Genomic DNA, 20,131 nt, shown 5'->3' with positions numbered 1-20,131 from the left:
GTGGTGGAGTCCAGGGCCTGTCACAGGTTATTCTAATCGGTGGTCCAGGGCGACAGGCTTCCACAGTGTAGACGGAGGCGGTGAATCTGGTTAGCTTTCCCATCACTGCGATCTTCCCCTTGGCCACCTCACAGGACCCGCGGGGCACAGAAAATGTTGAGGTCCATTTTCAGCCCCAGAGGGCGTGATCCTCTCAACCACGTGGAAAAACCCCACTTCCCCACCTCAGGGGGGCCTCTGACCCTGGGGGTCATCGTTTATGCAGTCGCCCCCGTTTGGCGTGGCCTCTATCCTTGTCTAGCTGGTAACAGCCTCTCCTGCTCTTCTCCTGGGGACCAAAAGTCATGGGTGACTTTTCCCTGGAGCCTTTTAAATTAACTTAATTAAGTTTCAATTTCATTTAGTTTCCCTATGGCCTTTTAATTTCCCCCAGAGAAATTTGTGTATCTTATCATTTTAGCCATCCCTTCCATAAATGTTTCAGTGACCGAGGAAGGCCCTAGGGGTCCACAGAACAGACAGCACCCTGATGTCCTTGACCTTGGCTGGGAGAAACGGTTCAAAGACGTTACCTGGAGTCACAGAGGGCCGAATGTCCTGTGTAACCCTACACAGTGATGCTAAAATAAAGTAATTGCTGCCTCCCCAGTGTGCCCATAGCATCTAGAATATTCTGCCCATACTGCTAGGATGGCATCATGTATTTTACGTGCCTTTGCACCTGCTGTGTGGGGCAGTAGAGTTTTATCAGGGTGTGGATTTCTCAGTCCATAGCTTTGGAACGATCATGTGTGCTCCCTGTCTGTTCCTTGTTTCTGAAGTGGGGTTTATTTTCCTGCCTTCCTAATAGGTGATGGTGAGATCCCGGCTGCCCCGTGGCAGCTCGCAAACATGCCCGGTCAGTTTCCCAGGGCGGCTGTCACCAAGGACCCACAACTGAGTGGCTTAAAAGAGCGGACTTTTATTCTCTCCCAGTGCTGGAGGCTGAAAGGCTGAAATCTGGTCTTGGCAGTGTCACACTCCTTCTGAAGGCTCCAGGGGAGAAGCTGTCCCTTCTCTTGCCTCCTTCCGGCCTCTGGTGTTGGCTGGGGATCCTGGGGGCTCCCCACCTCAGAGACGCAGCTCTCCAACCTCTGCTTCCATCATCACATGGGCACCGTCTCCCCCTGTGTCTGTCTGTCTGCACATCTGTCTCTTAGAAAGGACTCCAGTCATTGGATTTAGGGCCACCCCAATCCAGCATGACTTCAGCTCAACTTGATTACATCTGCAGAGACCCTATTTCCAAAGAAGGTCGCATTCACAGGTGGTGTTAGGACGTGGACGTGTCTTTCGGGGGACGCAGTTCTTCTCCCCATTACATGTGCTGTAAGTTCTTCCGTCTGTAGAGCATCCCCCCGACGTCTCCCCCTTCCACCTGCTGCCCCATTACTCTGCCGCCCATGCGGCAGCCTATTCCAGGAGCGCCATCCACACCGCTTCTCCACTTGCCACCCTCCCTCTCTGGAGCCCACTGCCATTGTGTTTCCTTGCCTGCCACCCCCAGCCGCTCATCTTGTCTCATCACCAGTAACCTCTGTGTTGACAAGCCCAGCGATCCATCCTTTGGTCGTTATCTTATCTGCTCAGTGGCTTGTGACCCATGTGACAGTTGGTCACTCTCTCCTTGGTATTGTCACTTGGCTTGTGGATGCTACGCCATCTTCAGTCTTCTCTTACCTTGCCGTCCGCTCGCTCACAACATCCTTGGCTGGGTCTTCAATTTCTTGGTATCTAAAGGTTGGCATGTCCCAGGCAGGGCTACTGCTTAGCTGGCATGTGCTGGTACCAGTAGTTGCTGCCAGGAGTACCTGCTGTGGCTTAGCGGGTTAAGAACCTGATTGGTATCCATGAGGATGCAGGTTCGATCTCTGGCCTCGCTCAGTGGGTTAAGGATCTGGCGTTGCCGTGAGCTGTGGCATAAGTCGCAGAGCTGCTCAGATCTGGTGCGGCTGTGGCTGTGGTAATGGCTGCGTGCTGAAGCTCTGATTCGACCCCTAGTCTGAAAACTTCCATATGCCACAGGGCGGCCCTAAAAAGAAAAAGTTGCTTCCAGAGGGGGCCCCTGAGTACACTCTCTCCCACCCATCCTGATCCCCAAGAGTCTTGGGTGCATGCAGTGGGGCACCGTCAGTGCCAGCCAGCCCCCTGCTCACCCATGCCAGTGAATCCTCAAGCGTCCGTGGCTTTCCCTGTGGTCACACTGAAACCCAGAGGGAGAAATGCCTGGTACCTACTGCAGCCCTGGAGTGGCCACTCGGCTGCTTTCAGGAAAAGACCCACCATGCTGTGGCTTTTTTGTTATTTCCATGCCCCAAACTTAGTCCACAGAGCTCCTGTCTCTATCAGCGTGTTTACTCCTGATCTGGGCATGTCTGGTCCCCCAGCTTCCAGTAGTATCCTTCTGCTGATTATTTCTGGAAACAAGTCTCCATCCCCCACCTGCCCCTGGATGCCAGGCTCTCCTACCTGACTGCCAGCTTGCCTGGCATCTCACACTAGAATATCCAGAAGAGGCCTCATGCCGTCCCCATCTCCACTGCAGTGAACATGAGCTGCCCCCCTGGGTGGGCTCAGGAATCACTTTGGCTCCCCTCTCCCAGTTCCTTTGACTTGGTCCCAAATGCATTCTGCTAGCGTGTTCTCAGGCAGCTTGGCCTTGAATTCTGAGCGAGCTGAGTTTGCTTTCATGTGTGCTGCTGAGTGCTGAGCCCTGGGCTGGTGGGATCTGCTGCTTTGCTTTCAGTCGGGTCCTGCCCTGCTTTGTATCCCAAGGGGCTGATTCCTGCAAACACGTTCCCTCTGCTAACAGGCTTCTGGGGGTTTCAACAAATGGGGTGACAGGAGGTTGTGGGCAGAGAAGGGAAGTGAGGGTTTGTCCCCATCCTTCCTGGCTCAGGGGGCACCTCCACCTTCATCCCATCTCTCTTGTGGCTGAAAGGAGGTGGAAATTTTTCTGTGTTTCCTTGCAAGGCACAGAGAGGAAGGGGCTGGCTTTAAGGACCTCAGGGGTTGGATAACAAGGCAGGTGAGTTTTCTCCACAGGTGGGAAAACCAGTCTCGGGGCTTGGGTTTGGAAAGGATCTGGCCTTAAACACTGTTTTGACCCTGTGATCACAGGGCCCGTCAGTCCAGATAATGAACAGCATGCACTGCCTAAAATTCCCTTTCTCTTCTTTTTTTAAAAGAAAGAAATAGCCATGCTGCAAATGACACAGAAATGAAAGGAAGTTACTTCTGAGTCTTTAAGAGTGACTCTTAACCTGTTGGGGTGGCCTGCTTCTTTGAGATGCCGGTTAAAGCTATGGATCATCTTTCCAGAAAACAGACAAAAACATGCCCAGATTTATGCAGACCACATGATGCTTCCCAGGGGCCTGTGAATACCTTTTCTAGAACATTGATTTTCCAAAGGTCATCCTGTTGTGCAGGCACTTTGGCAAGGGGACTGGGGAGTCTAGAGCAGGAGTGGTTTTATGTCATTGGCATTTATGACCTGCCAGGACTGTATTTCCCTTTGTACCCTGAATTATTCAAATGCTTATCCAATCACAGCCTCATTAAAGATGCTTAAAGTAATGCTCACCTAACCAGAAATGAACGTGGGGTATGGGTGTGTGAGGGTATGATGGGCAGGTGTATGTGTGGGTGTGTAAACTGCTTGGCCAATGAGCTGGTGCAAGTGGAGCTGAGCTAGGAGGCAGGTGCCCCAGGCTCTTCTTACCTCAGTAGTCAGAGCATCAGCAGGTCGTGAAGAGCAGGACCAAAGCCGACCAGTATTTCTTTCTCTCGAATTCGAAGAGTAGAAATGAGCTCACTGAGATGTTAAGGGTGTGAGATGTAGCAGTGGAGGCGCACAAAAGGGTGTGTGTTCATAGGTGGGCGTGCTGATCACGGCAACTGTTTGTGGTTTTTCAATTAAATATTTTTTTAAAAAAATTTCTAGAAATTTATTTTAAATGTAAATAATTTAATACATTTAAATGTATTGGAGTATAGGTGACTTCCTTCAGGTGTACAGCAAAGCGAATCGGTTATACGTATTTCCATTCTTTTTCGGATTCTTTTCCCGTGTGTAGGTGATTATAGAATATTGAGTGGATTTCCCTGTGCTCTGCAGTAGGTCCTTGTTAGTTTGTTTTGTAGACAGTGGTGTGTACATGTCAATCCCAAGCTCCTAATGTATCCCCCCCTTTAGTAACCATGGATTTGATTTAGAAATTTGTGAGTCTGTTTCTGTTTTGTAAATCAGTTTTTTTGTATCATTCTTTATTAGGTTCCACCTATAAGGGATATCATGTGATATTTGTCTTCCTCTGATGTGCTTCACTCAGTATGCTAATCTCTAGGCCTATTCATATTACTGCAAATGGCAGTATTCCATTTTTTATGACTGCGTAATATTCCACTGTATATATATGTACCACTTCTTTATCCATTCATCTGTCAGTGGCTCTTTCGACGGTTTCCACGTCTTGGCTGTTGTGAATAGCGTTCATGCGCACATGGGGGTGCATGTTACCTTTTTGAGTTACGGTTTTCTCAGGTACATGCCCGGGAGTGGGATTGCTGGATCATATGATAGTTCTATATTTAGTTTTTTAAAGACTCTCCAGACTGTTCTCCATAGTGGTTGTACCAGTTTACATTCCCACCACCAGGGTGGAAAAGTTCCCTTTCCCCCATACCCTCTCCAAGATTTATTGTTTGTAGGCTTTTTTCCCCCTATTGTTTATAGAATTTTTGATGCTGTGTGAGAATTTTGCCTGCTGGGTGAGGCGACACCTCATTGTAGTTTTGATTTCCTGGGGCCACTGTCTGGAGAGCAGTTGGGTGAATGTGTCAAAGTTAATACGCACTTTTTTTTTTTTTGTCTTTTGTCTTTTTTTAGGCCACACTTGTGGCCTGCGGAGGTTCCCAGGCTAAGGGTTGAATCAGAGCTACAGCTGCTGGCCTACGCCACAGCCATGGCAATGCCAGATTCTTAACTCACTGAGTGAGGCCAGGGATTGAAACCACAACCTCATGGTTCCTAGTCGGATTCACTTCCGCTGCACCACAGTGGGAACCCCAACACCCACGTCTTGTATCCAGGTGCTTTCCCACCAAAGAATCTACCTAATGGAAATACTGGCACAGGTGTGCTAAGATCTGTATGAGCATTCTTTATAATACTGGTCATAAAAGCAGAAAAAAGACACACATCATACAGAATACAGTGTGGGTTTTCAGAGCAGGGCGATTTGAGGTTACAGAATAACATGTAAAGCTTGAAGAAGTTGGGAAATATAGATTAATGTAACATGATAAGGTATAATTAAGTGAATATTTATGAAGTGGGAGTTCCCGTTGTGGCTCAGCAGGTCAAGAACCTGACTAGTATCTGTGAGGATGCAGGTTTGAACCCTGGCCTCGCTCCATGGGTTAAGAATCTGGCGTTGCCTCAAGCTGTGGTGTAAGTCGCAGGTGCAGCTCAGATAAGGTGTTGCTGTGACTGTGGTGTAGGCCGGCAACTGCAGCTCCGATTCAACCCCTGGCCCGGGAACTTCCATATGCAGCAGGTGTGGACCTAAAAAGAAAAAAAAAAATCCATAAAATGAACTTGAGACAGGCACCTGCCAAATTAAGAGTGATTGCTTGTCAGGATTAAGACTGTGAAGGGGTGAGGAAGACTTCCACCTTTTGCTTCATAATTCTCAGTCAAGTTGAAACATTTTTTTAGTCACATAAATGGCAGTAATTTTTTAACCATGTAAAACCTATTTATTTGCATTAACTGGCTTGACTAGTTCTCATGTTCTTATTTCATGCATGTATTCTTTCTATTTTCATAGATTCTCGACGAATTCAAAAAGGACTCCTCCGTATTCATCTTGGGGTGAGGCACCACTGCTGGGTTACGTTCTGGGCAGCCGTGTTGGGCATTGGTCCCTCGTGGGTCCTCCCAGCCTGGCCATCTGACCTCCAGGGGGCCACCTCTCTGGCAGGCACCGGTCTCCGCAGAGCCGGGCTCCTCCTCTTAGGGAACTGGCCGTCCTCAGCCCAAGCCGAGAATACACCTTCACAGCACCAGGGCTTGCGCAGTGCTGGGAGGCCGATCCAGGAGGTTCTGTAGCGAAGCCTGCTTCTCTGTGACCTCCTTCCCCAGAGAGTTGCCGAAATTTCCAGTTAAAGAGGTTCAACCAAATTAAAGTGGGTCAAAGCATACAAAGTGCTTCATGGCAAGGCTTGTTAAGTGCGGATGACGATACTGTTACTAAAACTTGAGTGCTGCAGGACTTGTCAGGACCTTTACTGCCCTTATTAATTCCCCAAGTGGGGGAATTTATAAAGTGTGCTGTGTCTCCCAAGCCTGCTGATCTGGAAACAGTGTTGGCCACAGAGATAATAGCATGGGGAATGTGATTTGCTGCCTGTGGACCTGGGCCTGCTCTTTTGGAACCAGCTCTCAGGGATAAGGGTGCTCTGGCAACTGCCACGTTCTACACCAGAAACTCCAAGACTCCAAAAATACATATAAAAGAAATCTGGTTCTCATGTAGTATTTTTATGAAAATACGCCTGTTGAACTGTGAGGCTGATTGGGAAAGAAGCTTAGAAATATACTCACAGACAGTAGACTCTTGGACTCTGAGTGAAGGGAAAAGGCTTAAGGCCTGATTCATCTCCTGTGTTTTAAAAAAGAGCCGCCTCCCACCTGCCCTGCAAGTGCTAATTGCAGGCGAAAGTACTAATTGCCTTGGAGAGCCCTGCCCTCGAGGCCGTGCTTTCTGGAGAGGTCAGGGTTGTTTGCGCCAGTCCAGTGAGGTCCTCGAACATCCTCTGCACGAGGCCATCAGCCGGCCAGCTGCCGGCCGAGGTGACGTCTACCCTGATTCAGGGTGAGGGGTTCCCTCCTCTCAGATGGAAAATTCTCCCTGCCCATGGTCCTCTGCTCGCTCCCTGGCCCTTAGCATACATGGACTCATTGATTCTTCCCGTCTGCCAGAGTTGGGGGCTTCACCTGTGCCCCCACTCCTGCTTCAGGGCCTTTGATGGCTCAGCAAACTCTGGGGTCACTTCTCCAGCATCAGCTCCCGCTCCGTGCTGTCCTGTCCAAGCGCACACAGTCCACGTGCCCCCCCACCCCGCTTCCCATCCTGGACCACCTGGGAGCAGCTACGTGTGGGTTCCAGGGCCCGATTCTCCCAGATCCTGGCGTCCCGGCTCCTCTTTGAATCCTCCTGGGACCCAGATGTCATCTGGGTCACCTCTGTCTTCCCGTTGGCCGCCTGCACCTGGCACTGTGGGGGAACCCGGCAGGGTGTCTGGGCGGCTGGCTTGCTGGCTGGGGTCACCTCCTGACGGTCCAAAGCTCCTCTCTAAACACCCTCTCTTTCCCCGAGGGCAGCAACACTGACCGGCCGGACGCCTCTGCTGTCCACCTGCACGACTTCCAGCGGTTTCTCTTACATGAGCAGCAGGTGAGAGGACTGCGGGGTAGGGGCTCTGGCGGGGAGCCGTCCTGAGGGTTTCTCTCCTTCTACCGCCTGCCGCGTTGGGGGCTTAGACTCTGGTAGGAGATTGGCCTCATACCAGCCCTTTCCTGGGTGCAGATCGTGAGAGGGAAGGGCTCCCGGGTGGGCGGCTGGCTTTTCCTCCCTCCCCGGCTCCTCTCAGGTGTGATTCCCCAGGAGGCCTGCCCTATTGGAGGGAGGATGTGACTGAGGTGGGGGAGTCTGTGGGTCCTCTGGGGGATAAGATGGCATGGCTGTCCTTAAAACACAAGACACAGGGGCGTCTCCAGGCGTGTTTGCATGTGGGCTCTGAGCTGGTGGCTGAGATAGAGGAGTTGGTGTTGGGCAGTGGTTTTCAAAGGGAGGTTCCGCCCCAGGGCAGTGGCTGCAGACACAGCTCAGGACAGCTACTGGCATTTAGTGGGCAGCGGCCAGGGGTGCTGCTCGACATCCTGAGATGGACTGGTCAGTCCACCCACAACGAGGAATTCCTCATCCGTAAATGTCAGCAGTGCCTCGGCCCAGAAACCGAGTTCGACTGAGATAAACCTGACATCCTCTCACGAGCTGTGTGACCTTGAGCAGGTGGTTTGACCTTTCTGTGTCCCAGTTTCCTCCTCCTTAAAAGGGCATGAGAACCCCACCTCTCAGACCTGTGGGATCAGAGAAGGCGGTATTGATCTTTGTGTGTATTGATGAGTACTGTATGTATGCATGGTTACATGTCTAAATTTTTACTTATATCACTGGAGTTTCATTTACTTGTATTCTCTTAAGTTTTTTTTTTTTTTTTCTCTTTTTTGCCCCTCGTTTGGCCATACTCATGGCACACAGAATTTGCTGTGTCAGGGATGGAATCCAAGCCACAGCTGTGACCTACACCATAGCTTTGGCAATGCCGGAGCCTCAACCTGCGGAGCCACAGCAAGAACTTCTCCTCCTCCCCCCTACCTTTTTTTCTTTTTTCTTTTTCTTCTTTTTTAAATCATAGCCCTTTTTCAGAGCAGTTTTTGGTTCATAACGTTGACCTAAAAAAATATATGCACAACCTAAAAGGTGAGCGTGAAGTTTTATTTGGGGCAGGAGGAGGACTCTAGCCCAGGAGGCGGCATCTCAGAGGGCTCTGGAAAACCCTCCCAGAGAGGTGGGGGAAAGTCAGGATAGATGGGACTTTGGTGACAGGGACGTGCAGGCAATCAGCACACACTTGAACAGACGTGCGCTGCTCATCTTGCGAAGGTCCCCGCTAGTCATGGGGGGCAGACGCCACCACGAGGGATTTTAGTGCTTTGCTAGATGCAAGGAGATGTAAGAATTGGGCTGTGCGAAGACCTGTTCTGCCAGCTTTTCCGGAGCCCAGAGGGCCTCCCTCCCCGGATCCGCTTTGAGCTCCTTTCACAGGGTGTTGCGGGTCAGCAGCTGCAGCGGCTCGTGATTCAGTCCGTGTAGAGGCAGCCGGCCCGGGCCAGCCTCCTGCTCACAACACCCATTTTCAGGTCATTTACTTTAAAAAAACCTTTCTATGGTAGACCCTCTCAAACATAGGCAAAAGCACACCGGCTGACATCACCCCGTGCTCGTCACTCAGATCACAAAATTAGGAGCATTTGGCCACTTTGATTTCATCCATCTTCCATCTCCACACTCACGTCTTCCTTTCTTCCTCCCTCATTTCTTTGCTGGAAAATTCTAAAGTAAGCACTGGGACAGTAAATACCTGTCTATCAGTAATTACCTTAACTGTCACTGGTCTAAATGCTCCAATCAAAAGACGTGGAGTGGCAGGTCGGATAACACAAACGCCAGACAGTGTATCATTTCATTTCTTAATACTTCTTTAGGCGTTCCCGTTGCGGCTCCGCGGGTTAATGACCCGATGTCCCCGTGAGGATGCGGGTTCGATCCCTGGCCTCACTCAGTGGGTTAAGGATGAGTTGCCAAGAGCTGTGGTGTAGGTGGTGGCTCGTAACCTGTGTGGTTGTGGCTGTGGTGTAGGCCTGTGGCTGCAGCTCTGATGCCACCCCTAGCCTGGGAACTTCCATATGCTGTAGGCGCGGACCTAAAAAGAAAAAAAAAAACAAAAACAAAAACAAAACTTCATTATGTCTCTCTTAGGAAATGGATTTATTCTTCTTTTTTTTTTTTTTTTTTAACAAAACCACCATGATACTCCTGTGGCACCTTTCACATTCATCACTCATTTTTCAGTGGCAGACAGTACACGTCTCATTGTAAGGAAAACACACTAGCACGAGGTCGTGAGGGCCAGGGGCATTGAGGAGTCGTGCTTTCCCCACAGGGGTGAGTGGGAGTGGCCACGAGAAGGCAGCTTTGCCTGCCCTGAGACTAGGACCGAGGGCAGGTGAAATGAGGGGAGAGAGAGGACTCGGTCGGCGTGGGCACAATGACCTGGTGGGTGCTGCGCTGCCAGAGGGTGCCGCAGGGCGCCGTGCTCCTCCTCAGGCTGAGTTACTCGGGTGTGTCCAGCGCCAGTACAAGTAGCCTCGTGTCCTGCCATCTCCACCTGGTGCCGGGGCCTCTTCTTCCAGGGGGATGTCACAGGCTTTTCCCACACTGGCCCCTTCGCTGAGCTGCGTGCCAGGAGCAGCGTACAGGGAGGTAGGGTCCCACATCCAGGAGCTGGGAGGCAGGTGACCCGTGAGCCCCTGTGTGAGTGATGGTAGCCAAACAGCTTATTGGGGACCGGCCCCTGCGCCATCAGTCCTGTGGACCCTTCATGTCCCAGCTCCCAGCGCTCTGTGTGACCCTGGCACGGAGCAGAGCCGGTCACCTAGGACATTGGTGGGAGGGGATGGATGCTCATATGTGGAACAACCACTGCAGCACGGGGTGTGCACGTTAGTGCAGGGTTTTTAGAAAATACTTGGGCAGGTTAGATAGGGTTTTTAGAAAAAAACTCAAGCACTGGGAGGAAAGGTATATATATAGGTACTTTGATTAAACAATGGCCCTCCTAGGCACTTACCTTGTAGAAATAATGGCACCATTTTTAATAGAAGTGAGAACTTGGAACTCATCTGAATTCCCACAAGGGAGCTGGTTAAGTGGACCGCAGCCCAGGCCTGGGAGGGATGGGTGACTCTGGCTGACCCGGAACCGATGTGCTGGGGTTGGTGTGGGTCTCATCGTTGGGTCAACCTAGTTAATGACTTGAAGCCTCAGTTGTCTTATTTACAGAACTGGAGAATGAGGTTGTATGTACTTTATGGGGTTGAGTGAGTTTAAAATGAGTCACTGTGTGATGAGATTGAGCCCAGAGCCCTGCCCGGAGCCACTGCCCTGGTTATTCCTCTCGTCACGGCTCTTAGCATTTGCGTCCTTACAATCGCCCACCACAAGACCCCACACCAAGTAGATACATTTTCTAACCTCTGTCTAGAGTATTTGTATTTTAAACTCCTTTAGGCAGAGGGTTTTTCATTCACAGCCAGTCTAATTCTGGGCAGTATCAGCTAAGTATCCATGTTTTTTATGTGAAAACTCCTAAGGAGAAGGAAGCAGGAAGCTTCTGGCCCTTGGCCTTTGGGGGCGCATCGAGGCTTCCCAAAGCATTTGCATTAGGTATCCTGCACTTTGAGTTTCGTGTTCTATTATTCAAAGATTATGGCACCCTGGTATTCAAATGAACTGGCTGGTCCCCAGGCTTTTGGCTCTTGGGTGTCTCTCATCCACGTAGATTTGCAAGAATCAACAGCAAGGCTTATTGTTGATTTGCACCCACCTCATTTGTATCTGCCTTTAGGCTTTTCCTTCTTTCAGACATCCTGGTCTGACCCTTCCCATGCAACCCACACACATCTGGTAGCACATCAGCTTTTTTTTTTTTTTTTTTTTTTCTTCTTCTTGCAGCCGCACCTGTAGCATATGGAAGTTCCTGGGGTAGGGGCTGCATCGGAGCTGTAGCTGAGGACTCCTCCACAAGCATGGCAACACCAGATCTGAGCCACATCTGTGACCTACACTGAAGCCTACCAGCATATCCTTAAACTGGCAATGCCAATTCCTTAACCCACTTGAGTGAGGCCAGGGATCGAACCCATATCCTCACAGGGACATCAGGTCGTTAACCTGCTGAACCACAATGAGAAACTCCTGCTTTTGTTATTCTTAGAGATTTTAGAATACGTACAACTAAGAAAACATGCATCAAAGTTGAAGCTTTGGGTCATGGTTCGTCCTTTTGTCTAAGGACATTTTGGGGTTTAGGGTTTGGAGAGGAAAACAGTAAAGTGATTTTGTATAATATATTCCTTCTCTAAAAGGCTTTCAAATTTCTTGGACTGTGCAGAAGCTGTTCTGTTTTTTTTTTTTTTAAATATTGTTGACACATTTACTAACGATGGATCCAGAGCTCAGTCGTCATGCAGAGGCCTGCTGTTAGGAAGTCGTTTGTCATAAGCTGTTTTTGAACTGGTCATGTATTTTTCAGAAATTATGGGTATCTGAGCAGCATTACTGGGCTGATCTTTGAAAGAGGATGTATTCTATGTTCAGTTTTTCAAAGTTTAGTTGTTTGGGGAGTTCCCCTGTGGAGCAGTAGGTTAAGGATCTGGCACGGTCACACAGCTGCTCGGGTCGCTGCTGTGGCTCGAGTTTGATCCCTGGCCCAGGCACTTCCACATGCCGTGGGTGTGGCAGAAAGCACGCACATGCGCACACACACCCCCCACACCAAAACAGCTGAGTTACTTGGAATCCCCACTCTCCCACTTACCAGCTCTGTGCAGGCGGGATCGTCACGTGGTGTTCTGAAGTGCTGTTTCCTTGTTTCTAAAATGACAATGACACTGTGACCTGCAGAGTTGTCTGACTAAAGGACGTGTCGTAGGAGGATGAAAGTCACTCCCACGAGGTGCCGTGACGTGAGCCCCCTCTGTGTCCCAGGTGCTCTGTTAAGCCCAGCCTCACTTCGTGCAGTCGCTCAGCCTCTGTGGGTAGCTGTCAGTATCCCTGCGTGATGGCTGAGGAGGCACAGAGAGGGTCTGTAGCTTGCCTGGCACAAGCCGGGTGAGCAACCCCAGGGATCTGATGTAACTGCTCCCTGCCTCCTCCTGCTAACATACATAAAGAACTAGCCTAGGGAGTTGTGGCTCAGCGGTTAACGAATCCGACTAGGAACCATGAGGTTTCGGGTTCCATCCCTGGCCTTGCTCAGTGGGTTAAGGATCTGGCATTGCTGTAAGCTGCAGTGTAGGTCGCAGACACGGCTCAGATCCCACGTTGCTGTGGCTCTGGTGTAGGTCATGGCTACAGCTCCGATTCAACCCCTGGCCTGGGAACCTCCATATGCTGCAGGAACGGCCCAAGAAATGGCAAAAAGACAAAAAAAAAAAAAAAAAAAAGAACTAGCCTAGAGTAGAGGTCAGCAAACTATGCCCAATGGCCAGAGCTGGCCCCCAGCTTGTTTTTATAAATAAAGTTTTATCGACACATGCTGCCACTGCCATTTGTTGCCTGTTGTCTGTGGCTCCATCTGCACTACAGTAGCAGAATTGAGTGGTTGTGGCCAAAAGCCTAAAACATTTAGCCTCTGGTCCTTTAGGGACAATGTATGTCGTGCCCAGGGTGAGGCCCTAATTGCGTGTCCATCCAGAATTCATCTGTGCTTTGGTCTTTTTATTTTTAGCTTTTTATGGCTGTACCCGCAGCATATGGAGGTTCCCAGGCTAGGGGTCCAATTGGAGCTACAGCTGGTAGCCTACACCACAGCCACAGCAATGCAGGATCCAAGCCGTGTCTGTGACCTACACCACAGCTCACAGCAACACCAGATCCTTAACCCACTGAGCAAGGCCAGGGATCGAACCTGCAACCTTATGGTTCCTAGTCAGATTCGTTTCTGCTGCGCCATGACTGGAGCTCCCACGCTTTGGTCTTTGAGTGAAACCAAATCCTGAGAAATGAAGATGGTCGCAAAAATCCTCTTTCTGATGATTTGTGTTCTCTTTGTCATTCTAAGGAACTTTGGGCTCAGGATCTGAACAAAGTCCGTGAGCGGATGACCAAGTTTATCGACGACACCATGAGGGAAACTGCCGAGCCTTTCTTGTTTGTGGATGAGGTGAGTGCGGGACTGTTCGATTCGCGTCTCTGTCCTCCAGAGTGTATTTTCTGGGTTTCTTCCCTTGGAGGGTGTGGCTGACAGATGCTCTCAGACTGGCTCTCTTAGTTGAGAGCTGATTTTCTTCTGGGTTCTGAACGATCACAGCTTTTGATTTTTCTTGTCTTCCTCTGTTTGACCACATAGCCCAGGTGGGGTCTTTGCGTTTCCACTAAAGGTTCGTGTGCGGCCAGGGAGCCTCTAACCATTAAAAGCATGTCGGCAGAATGCCGAGGTTAACGGGGTGCCTACAAGGTGTGCAGATGGGAGCGTGTGGCCCTGCGGGAGGCAGCAGGGACCCAGGCTCCTGTCTCATGTAAGGTGGGTCCCAGGAAGCAGAACGTTACCTCAGTGTCACTCAGCCTTCTGGTTTGTTTTTTTTTTTTTTTTTTAGGGCCGCACCCACGGCATATGGAGGTTCCCAGACTAGGGGCCTAATCGGAGCTGCAGCTGCCGGCCACAGCCACAGTCATGCAGGATCTGAGCCGCATCTGTGACCTATACCACAGCCCATGGCAACGCCAGATACTTAACCCACTGAGCGAGGCCAGGGATTGAACCCGAAACCTCATGGTTCATAGTTGGGTTGTCTTCCGCTGGGCCATGAGGAGAACTCCTGATTTTTTTTTTTTTACATTTAATTTTTATTTTATAATGGAGTATAGCTGATTTTCAATGTTGTATTAGTTACAGGTGTACAGCCAGGTGATTCAATTGTACACATACGTATATCTATTCTTTTTTAGATTATTTCCCGATATGGGTTGTTACAGAATCTTTTTTTTTTTTCTTTTTTCTTTTTACGGCTGCATCTGCAGCATATGGAAGTTCCCAGGCTAGGGGGCAAATTGGAGAGCGACAGCTGCCGACCTCTGCCACAGCCGCAGCAGCACGGGACATGAACTGCGTCTGTGATGTACACCACAGCTCACGGCCACTGAGCAAGGCCAGGGATTGAATCTGCATCCTCATGGATACTAGCTGGGTTTGTTAACTGCTGAGCAATGACGTGGACTCCAGGTTATTACAGAATCTTCTTGAGTAGCGTTCCCTGTGCTGCACAGTAGGTCCTCTTTGATTATCCATTTTATATCTAGGAGTGTGTATATATTAATCCCAAACTCCTAATTTATCTCTCCCCCGTGTCTCCCCTTTGATAACCATAAGTTTGTCTTCAAAATCTGTGAACCTGTTTCTGTTTTGTAGATAAATTCATTTGTATTGCCTTTTTTTTTTTTTTTTTAGATTCCATATACGAGTGATATCATATGATACTTGTTTTTCTTTGTCTGACTTACTTAGTATGATTACCTGTGGGTCCATCCATGTTGCTGCAAATGGCACTGGTTCTTTTTGTGTGTGTGTGTGTGTGTGTGTCTTTTTAGGGCTGCACTGCACCCGCGGCATATGGAAATTGCCAGGTTAGGGGTCAAATCGGAGGTACAGCCACCGGCCTACATCACAGGCCACAGCAAGGTGGGATCCAAGCTGCGTCTGTGACCTACACCACAGCTCATGGCAAATGCCACATCCTTAACCCACTGAGCGAGGCCAGGGATCAAACTCCCATCCTCATGGATGCTAGTTGGGTTCATTAACTACTGAGCCTCGATGGGAACTCCACTGGTTCATTCTTTTTAATGGCTGAATAATATTCCATTGTAGATACGAATTCTGATTTTTTCTTAAAGGAGTCAGGAATTGGACTGTGCCATTTCCTGCCTTTAGGTGTAATAAGATGGTAACGTTCTGTTTCTCACCTTGGGTGGTGGCTTCACCAATGTCCACGGTATTATTGTACCTTACAACTTACACGTGGACAGCGTATGCTCTTACAGCCTCAAATATCTGCACACACCTAGAAGGAAGACGTGGTGTTGGTACAGCCTATTGCAGTCTGAGTTTTCTGCATGGAGAACTGGGGTACCTAAGGTCTGGAGACGGGCTCTTGAATGTTCACCTGTCCGAGCTCCGGTCTCCCCAAGCTGGCACAGACTGGAAAGAACCAGCACCACCGTCCTAACGATCCCGTCTTTGTGTCGCTGACTCTCCTAGTTCCTCACGTACCTGTTTTCCCGGGAGAACAGCATTTGGGACGAGAAGTACGACGTGGTGGACATGCAGGACATGAACAACCCCTTGTCTCATTACTGGATCTCCTCGTCCCACAACACGTGAGTCTCCCGCCCGCGGGCCCGCAGTGGGTTGGGCGGATGGAGGGCGATACAGAGGGCGCTCCAGTGTGCTGCTCTGGCAAAGCGTGTGGGCAGCGGGCAGAGTGCAGGTCCTCGCTGCTCAGACTAGAATGTCTGGAAGCTTCTGCAGGGGTCAGGAGAAGCATCTCTCTTTCCTAGCTGGTGTTTCCAAGAGTGATCCTTTTTTCTGTGGCCTTAAACTGCAGGCTGACAAAAGCTGGTTTGGGGCATCTCATTCATAGTAGTCACAGCAAGGCAGTAGAATGGGTCATGGAACTGACATTTACTCTTTACCCTGTGCCAAGCCATGTGTCTGCTGGGTGCTGAGGGTACAGCAGTGACAAGGGCAGGAGCAGCCCTGTCCTCATGTGCTTGGAGGGAAAAGGCCTCCTTTGGGTCTTAACAATCAGTAGGAGTTGGTGAGAGAAGGACAGGTGGGAAGGCAAGGAGGGGGTTTTAGACAGAGGAACAGCAGGTGCAAAGGTCCAGGGGCAGGAGGAACTGAGAGAGGTCTAGTAGGCTTACACTGTGGAATCTGGGAGGGTGAGTGGCAGGAGAGGCAACCACGAAGGTCAGCTTGAGTCACAGTGAGGGCAGCGGCTATGGGAGCCACTGATGGCTTTTAGGCCAGAGAGCAGCATGCTTAAATTGAATATCTTTGAAAGATTGCCCTGAGCGCAAAAACAAGCAGACCCCATGAGAGAGATGCATGTTACACTCAAGTTCAGATATTCAGTCTCCTTTGCATGGTGAGAAGGTGGAAGCCTTGGGTTCTGGGCACCAGGAGAGCTGGAGCTTGGTACTTGCCCAGGTGTCATTCCAGGCAGGAGTTGGCAAGGAGGCTTTATTAAGTCCATCTCCAGGCCTCGTGGAAGGTACTGTCCTTCAGGGGCAAATTGTCTCCCTGGGCCTCTCTTCCCCGCTGTGCCCGCTGGTTTGCATGTTTATGTCTTAAGACGGGGAATTCTACCAAACCCAGAAGACGGCTGAATAACACAGCCTTTTAAGGGGGAACGTGGTGAAGAGGAGAGTGATACAGATAGATATTTTTATGTTAGTTTTGGTGGACACAGTTCATGGAGAAGTAAGTCCCGTCTGTTTTTTGCTTGGGGCCCTGATCTCAAAGTGTGGCCTGGGCTCTGCCCTCTTGAGACTGAGGGCCTGGGGGGCAGCTATGGGGGTCATTCATTTATCATCACCCGTCAGTCCTGCTCCTGACACGCTTTGAGTTCTCCTTGAAAGAACACCTGTCCTCCACCCCACGCTTGGATCCCCGGGATGGTTATCCGTTGACTCCTGTGATCATGGCCTGAGTCTGAGGTGCATGACTGGCATGGCCACTTAATGGCATGTGTCCGGCCCAGAAGCAGGGTCTTTCTGGGTTTTTTTTTTTTTTTTTTTTCTTTTTTTGGCTGCCTCATGGCATACGGCGGTCAGATCCAAGCCACAGCTGTGACTTAGGCTACATCCTTTAACCCACTGTGCGGGGCTGGGGATGGAACCTGTGTCCTAGCATTGCAGGACGTGACAGATCCTTGGTGCCACAACAGGAACTTCCTTCCTTCCTCTCTCTCTTTTCCTTTCCTCTCCTTTCCTTTCTTTTCTTCCTTTTGTCTTGTCTTTTTAGGGCCGCACCTGCAGCATGTGGAGGTTCCCAGGCTAAGGGTCCAATCAGACCTGTAGCCGCCGGCCTACACCACAGCCACAGCCATGCGGGATCTAAGTTATGTCTGCGACCTACACCCCAGCTCACAGCAATGCTGGATCCTTAACCCCCTGAGTGAGCCCAGGGATTGAACCCGCATCCTCACGGATGCTAGTCAGATTTGTTAACCACTGAGCCACGACAGGAACTCCTTTTTTCTTTCTTTTTCTTCTCTCTTTCTTGCTCTTTCTTTTTTTTTTCCTCTCTCTCTCTCTTTCTCTCTCTCTCTTTTTTTTTTTTTTTTTTTTTTTTTGGGTGGAGGGGTTCTTTCTAGACAGGAAGAGCCCAGGACATGGGGGACTTGGGCTGAGAAGCTCCCCAAGGCTGTCCTGAGGGGCAGGTCTGCCCTCACCCCGCCGCCTGCCTCCCATCCTGCAGGTACCTCACAGGTGACCAGCTGCGGAGCGAGTCGTCCACAGAGGCGTACATCCGCTGTCTGCGGATGGGCTGCCGCTGCATCGAGCGTGAGTACCGCCTTCCTGGTGGCGCCACACTGACAGCGAGTTGAGACTTGCCGCGTTGGTTGGGGTGGAGGCCTGAGTTCTGGGGAAGGGCGGGACGGAGCGAAGGGGCAGCCGGTGGCATCTGGGGTGAGCCGTGTGGCCACCAGCAGCTGGGGAGCTTTTTCCTGAAGAAAATGTCCCAGGACAAGGAGTGATGTCGAGCCTGGCACAGAAGCTTGGGCAGTGGGTTTGTCATCTAGAAAGTGTCCAGATACAGTGGAGGGACTGGGAGGCCAGTAGCAGAGACGGCCGTCCTGCTCTCTGTCCTCCCTCGCTTCTTCCGGGGCTGTTTTTAGAGGCGGGCAGACGCCCTGCTTACTTTAGCAGCAGCCCAGCTACAGAGGCCACTCTGTCCCCAGTCGCTCACAGCCACCCCGACACAGGTGATGCCAGGCCCCTGAACATGGCCAGGAGCCAGCTTCTCAACTCCTCACCTCTCATGCCCAGCCTGACTCACTGCCAGAGGCTCACGGGGGTGTTGGGCCAAGAAAAGGCACAAACCACTGATTTAGGCTCCACTGTCAGCGGAAGCATTCCTCACGGTATCAAGCTTGAATGGCAATGATTCCTACAGAGTGCTGGCTCATTTAGGCTTTTTTCTCACTTAGGAAAAAGAGAATGTGAAAAAATTGTTTGAAACTGTCAGCTCCTGTTACCTCGGGGGCTTAAAAATAGAGGGGATGTTCCCCTTCTTCATAACCTAGTTCTGTCTGAATAGTTTACCATGAATCTTTAAAAATAAATTTTTCATTGATCTGTATTCTTGGCACTAGCAGAAAAAGCAGGCAGGGTTTAGACACACATCAAGTCCGAAGATAAAATGCATTATAGATCTCTTTTTCAAAAAAGAAATGTTTAAAGGCGTTTCGGTTGGACCAGTGCATTGGGTTACAAAGGGATCTTTAATTAAATAGCCCAAATCTTCCTGTAACCGCATAGGTAATGTGAGTCCACAGGTAACGTGTGTCCTCGTGTTGGTGGCCCCTGGCGGTGATACTGGGTCTGGCCCCCGCGTCCTGGTGACGGAGCCAGTCGGGGAGGGGGGGGTCGGGGCTGGCGGCGCGGCCGGCACCCGGGCAGCGTCCGCCAGCCGTGGACCCGGGAGGCGAGCCGGGCAGGTGCTGAGGCCGCCCTCCTCCCGCAGTGGACTGCTGGGACGGGCCCGACGGGAAGCCCATCATCTACCACGGCTGGACGCGGACCACCAAGATCAAGTTTGACGATGTGGTGCAGGCCATCAAAGACCATGCCTTCGTCACCTCCAGGTCTGTTGGCTGATGTCCCGGAGGCTCGTCTTTAGAGGATGGCAGCTCTGGTTGGGTAGATAGAACACACTCCCCTTCTGCGCACACAGGCACACACCCTCCACGCCCAGAGACACCCACACGCAGGGCCCCCCCATAGACCCACACTCACACACGCTGCACAGAGACACACACCCAGACACACCCAGACACACCCAGACACACACACACACACACAGGTACACCCTCATAGACACACACACGTCCCCCCCACAGAGACACAAACAGACACTCCCCCCTCCACAGACACCCTCCACCACAGACACACACACACACACACACACACACAGACGTCCCCCCCACAGAGACACAAACAGACACTCCCCCCTCCACAGACACCCTCCACCACAGACACACACACACACACACACACACACACACACACACAGATGCCCACCGCCCCCGCCACCACTACAGACACACAGACATACCTTCTTCACACACAAAGATTCACCCCACATAGACACACACACATACACCCCCTGTGGAGACACAGACACACATGCTCCCCAAACACCCCCCCCCACCACCACAGACATACCCTCCACACACTGAGACACCTCCATACACACACACGCCTCATAGACACGCCCAGACACAGAGACACACACTCAGATATGCCCCCGTCCCCCCCCACACACACTCCCCCTGCCCCCGACAGAGGCTGTCTCCACACAGAGATACACCCCACATGGACACACACACAGATACGCTTGTGCCGCACACAGACACGCACAGACGCCCCACACAGACGCCGCCACCCCCGGG

General features: G+C 50.9%; 1 protein-coding gene across 3 annotated transcripts in view; it reads left to right on the top strand.

The window, feature by feature from the left end:
• PLCG2 (phospholipase C gamma 2) overlaps positions 1-20,131 on the top strand; it is a 169,947-nt gene that overhangs the window by 83,693 nt on the left and 66,123 nt on the right. For all 3 annotated transcript variants that reach the window (XM_021093743.1, XM_021093744.1, XM_021093745.1), the window contains exons 8-13: positions 5,874-5,917; positions 7,430-7,502; positions 13,516-13,617; positions 15,712-15,830; positions 17,935-18,020; positions 19,204-19,324. In XM_021093743.1, the coding sequence (XP_020949402.1) occupies positions 5,874-5,917; positions 7,430-7,502; positions 13,516-13,617; positions 15,712-15,830; positions 17,935-18,020; positions 19,204-19,324 (545 nt within the window). The remainder of the gene's footprint in view (positions 1-5,873; positions 5,918-7,429; positions 7,503-13,515; positions 13,618-15,711; positions 15,831-17,934; positions 18,021-19,203; positions 19,325-20,131) is intronic.

Source organism: Sus scrofa, chromosome 6 (genome assembly GCF_000003025.6).
Source record: "Sus scrofa isolate TJ Tabasco breed Duroc chromosome 6, Sscrofa11.1, whole genome shotgun sequence".
Lineage (NCBI taxonomy): Eukaryota > Metazoa > Chordata > Mammalia > Artiodactyla > Suidae > Sus > Sus scrofa.
Note: the sequence above shows the minus strand (reverse complement) of the source record. Positions and strands in the feature narration are given on the sequence as shown.